We start from the raw sequence: 12500 nt of genomic DNA, 5'->3' as shown, positions 1-12500 counted from the left end.
TTGAAGCTGTGAAAAAAAAAGCTTTAGATAGGGGCAGAGGTGTTTTTCAGAGAGCCTAGCTGTCATAGTAAGCGCAGACGTACAGTAGTTCCTTCCTCTTTAGCTTAGTTAATCCCAATTACCTGGGCTGTAATAATTTAAACATTTTTTTCTTTTCTTTTTTTTTTTTTTTTTTACAGATCATGTAGCAATCCTGGGCAAGATAGGGTTTTTCAGAGAGCCTAGCTGTCATAGTAAGCGCAGACGTACAGTAGTTCCTTCCTCTTTAGCTTAGTTAATCCCAATTACCTGGGCTGTAATAANTTTTTTTTTTTTTTTTTTTACAGATCATGTAGCAATCCTGGGCAAGATAGGGTACTTTTCAGCAGTCTTGAGAGCGTGGTGGTCAGAAATGAGTTGCCAGTTTATTCATGTAATTAACTTCTCCAGTTGGAGAGGAGTCTTTTCTATGGCAAAATGTATTTATAAAGGATTGAATAAAGTTACACTCTCTATAAAGAAATGGGGAAAGATGTTTGAACAATTCCTCCCAACTGTCTGTTTTAAAAAATATTTTTATTTCAGTTGCTTTAAACAATTTTCTGCTTATTTGCATTTCTATGTTCACTTCATGTGTGTAACAAGTATTTAGCTACAGAAATCAACTAGTATACGAGATACACCTATCTGTGTGTATTCTTGAAATGATAGCAAAGCCTGTGTTTCTGCTAGTGGCGGCACCGTCTGCGACATGCCTGTTTGAACTGCAGTGCTCTTGATTAAATTTGCTAGGATAGAGCTGAGCTTAAGGTTTTGGACAAGGGTTTCCTGAAGCGATAAATTATTTCTTCAGGTGTGCTAAAAGTTGGGATTGTTTGAATGGGCTATTTGCTGTTCCAGGTGTTTCGACCTGTATGGAATATGTACATTTCTGCACTCTGGCAGTTTCAGAAGTGCAGAGGAGGAGATGCACTGTTTGGCACTGTTATTGTTTGATAGGTGCTGAGTTACACATTACCTGATGCCACAGATTTTGCATTAGCATTTTTCTGGATGCATTCTTAGTAAATAAAAGTTTGTCAGCGTGAGGCTGTAATGTAGGAAAATCAAAGTGTAGAAAATTAGGGAAAACAAAAATGCCAAGTATTAGTCTTGTGGCTTTTCAGATGTTACTACGTTTGTAGAAGAACGTTTGGGATCCAGCCATCTGTAGTCAATGAAAGCTACAGACGCAGTCGTACTGGCTGCGGCTTTGAGAGCTGGTGTGAGAGCTCTTCCGGGCTCACCTTAAAAATACACGTTTTCTGCTTTACTCCTCCATGAGGCTTATCCAGGCTTTCAGTAAGTTGGATCCCATAAAAGAAATTTCTTCTGGCGTCCCACCTCTCCTATGGGCCTTCCAATGGGAAGGCAAGGGTGGGTCTGGCAAAGAAGAGAATTAAAGGCACATTTTTCTCCAAAAAAAAAGATACCCTGGAAGTAGAAAGTGCTTAAATCTAGAAAGGGGTTCTATGGAAAAAAAGAGTTCATGGACAAGGAAAAAAAAAACCTCAAGGGTAGTGAGGAGAAGCTTTGAGCCTGGGACAGAAGTGAACTAGGCCTGGGTTAAACAAAGGCTGTGGGGAGACAGCGCTGTCCCGACAGCCATGAATCTGAGCAAGCAGAACAGCAGTGAAGGTTGTTGCAAAAAAAAGGTGTAAAAAGTTGGCCCTGGGTTTGCGGTTTGTAAACCCTGCGGACTCTATAAGCCTTTTTTTTTTTTTTCCTTCTTTCTTTCTTTCTTTTTTTTTTTTTTAAGGGAATTTGCCTGCTAGGCAGGTCTTCCCTAGCTCTCACAGTTCTAATTATTTCCTACTGCCCTAATGCTTTCTCACTATTAAATTCTCCATTGACTGTAATAAAGTCTCCCTACTCTCAAGAGCTTGGAGAGCTGTTTTTTTTTTTCCTTCTTTTTTTCTTTTTTAAAGACTGGGAAAGAGAGGGAGATAGCTACATGGAGAGGGGGTGAGAGGAGTTTGCTTTCCAAGGTGCGGTTTCCCAGGCTGTCATTGCTCAAATAAGAACCTCATTCTGAAATTGGCTGCTCAGTTCTGTGTGGACTGTAGTTACTCAATTCAGGAGGCTTTTGCCACTGTCCTGTGTGTAAGGTGCACGTTTTACAACACAGTGTGCAGTACTCACATAGATAACACTGGCCTGGCCTCTGTAGGGATTTTCTTTCCACTAAGTGAAAATAAATAGCAGTTGGAAATCAATTGTTGTTGGGGGAAGTGAGCTGTTGTTTAATACTTGGGTGAGTGCGACAACATATTACTGAATTTTTGAAGGCAAATGAATGACTGTACCCAGCACTAACCTAGTATTTAATTAGTTTTGAAAAGCTGCAATGGCATGAAAAGGAAAGATGCAGTCGTTACAGCGCGAGGTAGTGTTTAGTCCAAGACTGAATGTGAATGCGGTGCTCTACCTTCAGTACCTTTATCCAACTGTTAGTGACAGCCATCAGATAAAAGGATGCTCATATATACATGTTGTATAACTGTACTGTGATACACAGACGTTGGGCAAAATTGTGGCTTATAATAACCAGTTCAGTATTTTCGGTGATGTTTGTATTGTCAGTGAAAGCTAACTTCAGCACAGACAAATTCATCTGATTTCTTGAGATATTCTCCTGCCTGCCGAGTGTGGCTGTCGTACAGCGAGCAACAGGAGGGTCCCCTTGCCCAACATGCCACAGCAGCTGAGCTGCTGCTGGATCTGCTCTGCCATCAAGAGATCTCCTCTGGGGCAATTTGTAAAACTCCTGTGGTCAGTTTCATAGTGACTGCATGTTCAAAATGGCCTTCAGTGACCCACTCTGTGAGTGCCCACTGAAAAGTTTAGGGATGCAGCCTGAATTCTTTACAATACCATTTCTTCGGTTTGTGATCCACATATGTCTATCCCATTAGTGAACTTTTTAGCCATTTTGAACCATTACTTCACTCACAGCTGCCATCTTCATTCATTAGGCTGTTTGCAATAGTGAAGTGATTAGCTGGCTTTGAAGAAATTATTTTCTACTGTGAAAATTAAGGTTTTTTTGGTCAGAAATGCTGTCAGCTTCCTAAGGCAAACGTGATACGTATTCTTTTTGATGGTGCTGAGATATGCACTGTAGTCACAACTGGAAGTTCAGTTTTCCAGAAATACCATTCCACACAAGATCTGAGCACACCATACATTTTTACATGGAAAACCTATTCAAGTAGATAACAATATATTAAGCCTGTTTATCTAGGTACTTTATTTGACAGTATTTCAATAGCAGTTGACCTAATTAGTGCTTCAGTCGTATTAATTTACTTACATATTTAAAAATGTGCAGAGGGGTAATTTATAGCTCTGCTTAACTCTAGCTTTGAGAGCTAACTGTTTTAGATAAAGTTAAAAAAAACACATTTATGAATATTCTCTAAGCTTGTCTAATTTTTTGCTCTCACACATTCAGCGATGTCCTTCATATTTGGCATTTTGATTTATTAGGCAATCTTAAGTATTAAAGACTTTTAACATACCAGTGCAAGGCTTGGGATGCATTGTGCCTTGTGTCAATGATGAATTAATCCCAGCAGAGCACAAAAGTTACCATTATTTAAGTCTAGCTCCTCACATCCACTTTTACATCATAGTCAAGTTTTTAAGGTAGGATTTTAGGCTGTGTTGTGGGAAGTGTCACAGTGTAAAGTGGAGAAGAGGATGGCACTTAATGCTGCATGCTATACGTGTGTGCTGTCTGTATATAAACAAAAGTGAGCACTTCAGTGCTAGGCTGTGCGTGTGTGGGTGCTGCTTTGATTCAGGAGCCTCTTCACCTGTGCTTGCGGGACTGCTACTGGTTTCCATGTCTGAAGTACTGACAAGTCATAAGCAGGGCACTTTTTAACTAGAATTCTTGCTACTTTGATGCAAAGGTGGGGCCCTCGCAGGGACACGGTGCAAGGCACCAGCCTTGTGTGGCTGTCAGTGCATTGCAAAGTGCCATTGGTAGGCCTAAAGCGATGAGGAGCGCGCTTCTGCAACAAGGCCTCGAGGAGGGAGGTTGGGCTGCACCGAGTCCTGCTGCAGGCCACACCGTGGCCCTGCCCGCCTGTCCCTGCCAGAAGTGGCACCTGGGGGGCGCAGGTGAGAGTGCGGCCTGCGGGAGCCTGACCTGCGACACCCAGGGCCTGGAGGAGGCCTGTGCTGAGGGTGGGGAGGGACCAAACGGGGCTGGCTCTCAGTGCACCCTGTCATAAAGTGAGGGGCTCTAATTGAGCTCCGGCTTTGTATCCTGCTATTTGTACAAATAAAAGACCACATCTTGATGCAAAATAAACACAAAAGCACTGTTGTGACTATAACAGGGAGTCATATACTAATTTATATAATAAGTGGTTGTGCACGCTTTATTCAAGATTATGGCTGCAAGAAATGGCATGAATTGCTGGGTGTGTTTAATGCTGGATTATAGCAATTTGAAACATGTCAAACACATGGCTAATGCCTCATGCTTCACTCATTCTTGCGTAAACCTGCATAGCCACCATCCATTATACCCTTGGTAACAACACAATTCTGCAAGTAAATATTGTTACACTAAGTAACCTTTCAATTCAAGTTGTTTAGGAAGAGAAAATGCAATCTTGTGCAGTCAGTTCCAGTGTCAGTTTAATGTTTCAGAAGGGAAGCGGTGTAGAGAATAAGTATCTGCACCGCGGCGTGCCGGCTTGGAGCACACGCGCGTGCACGTGTGCGCACATGCGCAGACAACTTGTGGGAAGAGGAGTCAGGCTGCAGCTCCCAACTTGATGAGGCCATAGCATTCCTCTGCTGGCCTGGGTGCACCCTGGCAGAATTAAACGTGCAACCTGTAGGGTGACCACACACTAAAATCATCAGCAGTGTGTTTTCTCTTGCAGAGAGCACCAGGCATTTCCCCATAGCTTTGTTTTAAGCGCTGGGCAGCAGAGCTCGTGCTCCCCTTTGGCAGCAGGGCCTGGGGGGTCACTGCAGCACGGTGCTGCCTGCGTGGGCATGGTCACAGGTGGCAGGGAGTGTGGAAGGGGAGAAAGGGGACAAATAAAAGTGTGGATGTCTGGAAATGTATGTCAACAGAGACTTGTGGTTTTTTTTTTTTTTTTTTTGTCCTGTTTGAAATACCAAACTTTCTGTCTTAATATCTGGCAGCCATTGTATTCTTATTCCCTTCATATTTATTTATGACTGTTATGCTAACAACCCGTACTCCTGCTGTAAAAGCAAGAAGTACATCAGTGGCTTAATGAACTGCTGCAGGTTCAAACTGTACCTGAAAATTATTCACCAATAACTGAAATTACTGACACATGGGTATGAGAGATGGTCCTTGTGTAGGTGTTTTCAGTGCCTTAATTTGTGGGGGGTAGAGTTGATTATGTATGTGCATACACGTGCACATGTATGTATATATATACGGATGTATACAGATGTGTGTGTGTCTTCAAGAGAAAAGAAAGAGAATGTTGCTGTGCCCTTGCTTTTTTCAGCAGCCCTTCTATAGTTGGTAGCAGTGAGGAGTCTGTGGACAGCCAGCCCAGGGCATTCCTGAAGCCAAAGTTTCTGTATTGCTTTTAAAAATACCCTTTTAAAAATAGAAAAGCATTTCATTTTTAACATGAAATTCTGGATTCTCTTCCTCATACAAACACTTCAGTATTTCCTCCCCTTTGCTGCCAAATGAATTACCCTCAGTATTGATGGTTGATGTTTGATTCTCTCTCTGCGTAGGGGTTGGGTTGGATCTGTTGTTTCCTATTGCCGGAGCACTGTTACTGGCCACGTTATGCTAAGCCCGGTTCTGCTGGCTCACAGACACTTTAACTTAAAATGCAGAGCCCGAACTGCACTCTAGGGCTTTGCAAGGATACAGAATCCACAAGACATAAAACCCTTTGGTTAACATGAACTGGAAGATGTTTAACCCTTCTCTGCTAATTGTAATGAAAGAGGCAGAGGGGCGTAAAAACCCGGGATTTGACTTTTTTGTGAAATTTCAGTGTTTTCTACTGTTTTGGTTAACTGTCGTGTGCACCCCTTTGCCCTTCTGATGTCGCTGGGCTGAATTACTGCTGTTATTGTCTAAGGAGAGAAATTTTAAAAGATGAACCTGTCTGTTGGCTAAATCTTTGTTTGACTAAAAGAGGATTAATGTTTGGATTTCCCGATTTTCCAAATCCTTGTAACGATACAGTAGATGAAGTGTTTTAAATAGATTCCCACTATGATATACACGTCTTTTTATTCAAAGTAAATATTGTAAAAATCTGAGAGGGATGCCTGCTCCCACCGTTGCGGAATACCCGCATTAGAATTTTCATATCACTACTAAGGGCAATCAGACCCTTTTCTCTGAATATTTTAAACATTGTACATGTAAAATTTATGCCTAATTTGAATACTTATTAGCTGCCTAATCTCAGAAAAGAGTATTAGCTTTGTTTTTGTCTTGTAAAATTCATCACTATGTGTATCACATATTCCATTTCTATTATTTTTCTTAGCTGATGTTGGTGGGAGCGCTCCAGGAGGGCTGTTTGTCCACAAACACATCTGTTTCTGCTGTTGTTTGCTGTGGTGTAACAGCTGCCCACCCTTCCGTCAACCACGTTCGTGTTTGGGCTTCTGGCATCTTGTTTATTTTTGACCAGAGCATCTTCAAATAACTTATATTTTGTTTATTCAACTTTCTTCACACGACACACTCTTGCAGTTTATCTCAGGGGCTCGTGGAGATTTATACGGCGTTTTGATTTATATCCCGTGCACAGTTTAAGTTGCAATCATTCTTTCCCCGTGTTCCTTGCTAGGAAGGGATGCTGTGAGCACTTTGCAAGAGAGCAAATCCCTAAGTTCAGTAATGAGGCTGAGCAGTGGCGTTGCTTCTCGTGCTGTTTGCTTACACCTCACGTGCGCGCGCTTCAGAGGTATCTTTCAGTGTAGCACCGTCGAGGTTGTTGTGGGGACTCGGTGCGTCCGTGTGGTGACAAAGGCAGCGAGGTGCACACTGACGCCGCCGGAGCGGGATGGGACTTGGGTGGCTCTGAGAGCAGGACCTGACCTTTCCATATTACTGATACAAAATGCTCCTCGAGCTGCTGGTTGTGAGGGCACGCCGCTTCTTTATTTACTGCAAAGATTTCAACTGATCTTGGCAGGACATCTCATTGCTATCCTGAAAGTACAGTATATTTATGCAGTGAAAATGATAAAACATTTATTACTGTAGAGAAGGTAATATGCATAATTTATGCTGTTTTTAGCACAATCATTAGTGATATTCTTGATAGATTTTATTTCCAGCTTTCATATCTAATACATGCCTGGAAAATTAATTTTATATCTTTCATTTATTTGCCTATGTTAAAATTGAGTTTTAAGTCATCTTCAAGTGAACAGTTTGATTGCTGCTCATGCATAAGCTTAATTACTTCCCAGGAAGGACAGTATTAAATGTTTTAAATGTCAGAAAAATAAATGAATATCAGCCGTTTGATTAAAAAAATAGGCAATATCTGACGTGTTTGCAGCAGGAGCTTTTTCTTAAAATGCCTCCAAGGCAAAATTTTATTTAGTCACAAAAAAGGAGAAGCCCATTATACTATTTATCATTGGTTGATGCCATATGATTTGTAACACCCTTACAAAATTTTAATTTTGTATGATTAGCTGTGCATCATTAAACAACAGCCTTGCATAAGATACGCTGTAAAATTCTGACAGAATCAAGATAGCGAATGTTTTAAAGAAGGCTGTATAGTCATCCATGGTTGTCAAAGCTGGATAATAGGAAATATAGAGCGGCGCGTGCAGTCGTGCCTTCATTTAAACCGGTTTTATAGGTAGACTTTAAAATGTGTTCGTTCGTAAATGCTATTGACCATGCTGCACGCACGGTGTGTTATTTTGGCTGTTAAATGGAACCGCACAAGGATTGCTTATAGAAACCATAATTCCGGTGATTAGTATCTGTGCGAAGGAGAGTTGGGACCGCGCTCGGTGGTAAATGGCTCTGCGAGGCTCTCCCCGCTCCGAAAGATGCTGTCAGTAATTGGCAGAGAGGGACATCTCGATAATGGAAGTGCGAAGGTGTAACGCGGTGTTAATTGATACTTCTTAATCACTTTTAGGTATTAAGTCATGATGCAGGAATCTGCGACAGAGACAATAAGCAACAGTTCAATGAATCAAAATGGAATGAGCACTCTAAGCAGCCAATTAGATGCTGGCAGCAGAGATGGAAGATCAAGTGGTGACACGAGCACTGAAGTAAGCACAGTGGAACTGCTGCATCTGCAACAACAGCAGGTAAGTTTGTTTGTCGCGCCGGCTGCTCTCACGCGGCCCCGGCTCTCCCGCCGACCCGCGCCCTCCAGGAGCCCCGGGAGCGCGGGGCGGCGGCGGCGGTGGCGGTGGGGGCGGCCCCCCCGGGGGCAGGGGCAGGGCTGGGCAGGGGCAGGGGCAGCGCGGCGCGGAGCGGGGCCGGGCTGGCGGCGGGGTGCGGCGCCCCGCGGGGCGAGCTGCGAGCGGCGCGGTCCCGCGTGGGGCCGGCGCGGTGCGGCGCCCTCCGCCAGAGGGCCACATTCCCTGCGAGAGCGCGGCGCGGCCCGAGCGGCGGCGGCGGCGGGCGGGGTGCGGGCGGCGGGAGCGCTCCGTCAGGAGTGCGTGCGCTCGGAGCTGGGAGCCGCCAGGGGAAGCGGCCCGTCGGCAGAGCGCGGCCCGGCTCGCTTAGAAAACGTTTTTTAAGTTAGTTCGCTTTCTCAGTGAGTTAACGCCGGACGGCTGTTCTGACTAGAAGTGTCACGTTAACCCGTTGTCTGCTTACTGGCGTCCTCTAAACGAGATGCAGTTCAGTTAATGTTTGTGACTTAACGTATCCTTTGAAACCGGGCACGAGCGCAGTCCCTTCCACTTTGCCCAGGAGGAGGCAGCCCCCGCCGGGGCGTGCGGGGCGGTGCGGGGCGGCCCCACCGGGCGCCACTGAGCCCGCAGTGCCCGCGCCCCCCCCCGGCCGCGGCCGGAGCCCCTCGGTACCGGGCCGGCAGCACCGCCTCGCACCGCCCCGCATCGCCCCGCGGCTGTGCGTGCGGAGGGGCTTCGTCACCACACCGGCTACTCATTGCCTTTATGGCAGGAAAGTTGTCTCACGTAAGACAAAATATTGTAAAAATCCTGTTTTATAGAAACGCGTTGAGACATGAGAGATAAATTGCGTGTGTACGGGCCTCTGAAATAACAGGTCACCGTGGCTCTTAAAATTGAATCATTCTCGGTGCTGAATTGAACAGTGTACCCGGTGTACCTTTTATAGTTAAATATTTTATGTGGTGACAGAAAACGTGGAAGAATTAAATAGTTGAAGATTTAAATACGAGAAGTTGCTGAGGCTTAAATCTGTGTCTTGCTTCAAGTGCCGGCGTGCTCTGCTCTCATAGTGCCACAGGCTGAGGAAAGGCATTCCAGTGTCTTCATCGAGTTCCAGCAGTTTACAGACATACATGTTCGTATTATCTCTGTATACGCAGTGTATGTATATACACTACGTTTATAAGAAATTACATTAAATATACAAAATTGCATGTGTAATTTAATGGTGTGTTCCTTGAAAAGCACGCTGTCACCTTTATCCAGGTGTTCAGCTCATAGCAGCATTTTAAAATCCTTATCGTGAGTGCACTTAACAGTTAAAAATGCATAAAAAACTGAATTGTAGTGAAGCAGTTTAAAACACGAAAATACCAGTAGAACGTGTGCCACTTCCATGTTACTCAGAGCAGCAGTCCTGGAGGTTTGCGGTCCGTTTGTCCACACAGCCACACATTCCTGCAGATAGCAAAGACCACAGAGAATAACAGCTGCAGATGAAAATATCCAGTTGGGTATCAATAACAGGCAGGTTCTGAGGGGACAGGCTCAGAAGCGACAGTCCTTTCTTCGAAACTGTGACTAGATCTTAAATAAAAAGACAAAGTAAAACCATGGGTACAGTTAACAGGGCTCAAGAGACATTTTATGACAGGGTCTGCTCCACAGGATTTAAATACAACTTGAGTTTGGCTTATAAATCCTTCTATAAAATATGTTGATGTGAAACATAAACACTGGTAAACATGCAGTAGGATGTCCTTTAGATAATGGGCATAGCTGTATACTGCTCTTGTTTTTCTTCCTCTTTTGTTTTCCCCTGCTTTTGACCCGATGCCTTTTGATACATGATTTAAGAGAAAAATGCCTGTTTTTATTGCTGTCACTGTACTCTCTCTCAAATGTTATTTTTTATGTGCGACTTGCCAGACAAACTTTGACAAGTAGAAAGACAGAGCAAGCCCCAAAGTACCTAGAGTTATTTTTTCTAAAGATTTTTTATTGTTTAGATATATGCAAGATATAATTTACTGATGTCACAGTTCCTCTTTTGGATTCTCCAAGTCATTTTTATGTGGGCCTTCAAATAAACAACTGAAGTTCCTCACAGCTGTCTCTAAAAGAAGGAAAGGAACATTTCCTTCGGCTGGGCAGCCCCTTAAAGCGACGCTCACACGTGAGAGTAGCCATACGGAGAAAGTTTTCAGTGTGGCACGAATGTGTACGGGGCAAAGTTACGCGTAAGAGATTTTAGGCTATGTATAAAGAGCCACTGGGATAACCTGAACATTTCAATTTGTACGTCATCTTGTTGAAGCATCTTGTTCAAGCATGTGATCACAAATCGCTAGATTTATATGAAGTAAATAAGCGAAAATAATAAACTTTGTTAGACTCTTACGTGGGATTATGTGGAGTTTGGACAGTCCTGTTACTGGCTTGATGAACTAGTTGCGATCTTTATATAGAGGTGAGAAGTTTGACTTAAATCGGGTGCTTATTCCTCACCGATGTATCAAGAGAGAATGACAGTATTCTGTAATATATTGTAATATATACTTGGTGATAAATGGATTGGGTGCTGTCACAAGTCATCAGGTCGGCTTTGAAGATGGATGACTAGAGTGTAAGCAACTTTTTATCTTACTGTCGATATTTATCAATTTATAAATATTGTTAAAGTGAATGTAGATTTTTATTATTATTATATGAGGCTATTATCTGCTCAGACTTGTTTCTTCTGCTTATTTTGGCTTATGGCATCCTCTCTCAGATTTATATATATGTATGTACATTCATATACTCAGTTATTCACTTTCATTTTTTTCCTTGTCTGTTAAAATCAGTGTTACATGGTAGAATGTATAATACATGGGAAAAGCATCTCCATGATTAAATACATTGACAGATTATTCTGCATTAGATGTAGAATTTTATTTTGATATTAAGTTTGTAGAATTAATTGTTTGTGTCACTAAGGTCAAAATAGTTGCTAAAAACCATGATTGCTTTACAGGGTAGATTTGAGCTTGCATTTTGAGTATTCATTAAGTCAGTTCTACCAAGATAATCTTTTTAAATGTTTTATGGGAATTTATTGGTATGAAGCAGTTTCGGCTGACTGTGTTTAAAATTATTTTTCCAAAGCAGTTTATTTTTTCCAGCAGATCACTTACCATTAACATTTCATCAATCCGTAGTATTAAAAAGATGTACAAAAGCAAAAACATGATGCTAGCCTTCACATTATCCTGACGATAGAAGAAGGACGTAGAAGTTTTGCTTTCTTGCATGTTTAACTGTTTCATTATTTAAAAAGGAGGGAGCAAATAATGGGGTATTTTTTTGTTTATTATGTGAGGTCTTAAATTAGATGTTAACAAAACAGTTATGCTCATGTATGTTGGAGAATAGTTCTGTACACTGAACCAAGTAAGAGCTTGCATTTTTACTCCTTGGAGGATCAGATGAGCTTTCTCATGCTGTGCAGTTAGACTGTATTAACAGGTGACATACAGATTCCAAACTACCACACCTGTAGCAAAAGCTGAGTTCATAAAGAAGACTAACGATATGTAATTTAAATTTAAAACCTCTTATTGCATCTGGTGGCGCTTATTGTTTCTTTAATTGACCGTATGTCATGTTAGCAAAAATATTTCTTCCTAGTTATTTCAAACTAAAGTTAAAACTGAAAAGGATCCTTGAAAAGGATGAAGAAGCATTGCAGGCTTTTGCATTAGAAGCTTAAAAGGGACAAAATTCTATTAGGTTCATTCAGTTGGCTTTCAGAGCAGGTGTTACCAAATTAACAGATGTTGAAGTAGTAAGGTAAAGCAGATTTTCCAAATGTGGGCATGTACGTGGTCTAATCTTTAATTTATTAGGGACCTGAAAATATCCCAAAATATCAGAATGTAATTTACGGAAGTCCTGATGTGCCCCTAGAACTGTTTTTGAGTATTGCTCTTTTTTTTTTTTTCTGTTCTGCTGTGGGCTTCTGTGAGCACTTTTTTTTTTTTTTTAATCTGAGTGGATGATTGGAGAAGGTCTAAATTCAAGCACAGAAAGCCTGCCTGGCTGGTGACATTACAGCT

General features: G+C 42.4%; 1 protein-coding gene across 1 annotated transcript in view; it reads left to right on the top strand.

The window, feature by feature from the left end:
- The window catches only part of FOXP2 (forkhead box P2), a 356192-nt gene that overhangs the window by 156412 nt on the left and 187280 nt on the right, over window positions 1–12500 (top strand). The window contains exon 3 of the mRNA XM_021384892.1: window positions 8169–8346. Coding sequence (XP_021240567.1) covers window positions 8179–8346 — 168 coding nt within the window. The 5' untranslated portion in view covers window positions 8169–8178. The remainder of the gene's footprint in view (window positions 1–8168; window positions 8347–12500) is intronic.

Source organism: Numida meleagris, chromosome 1 (assembly GCF_002078875.1).
Source record: "Numida meleagris isolate 19003 breed g44 Domestic line chromosome 1, NumMel1.0, whole genome shotgun sequence".
NCBI classification, from domain to species: domain Eukaryota; kingdom Metazoa; phylum Chordata; class Aves; order Galliformes; family Numididae; genus Numida; species Numida meleagris.
The sequence above is the reverse complement of the archived record's forward strand: the minus strand, read 5'-3'. Positions and strand labels throughout refer to the sequence as shown.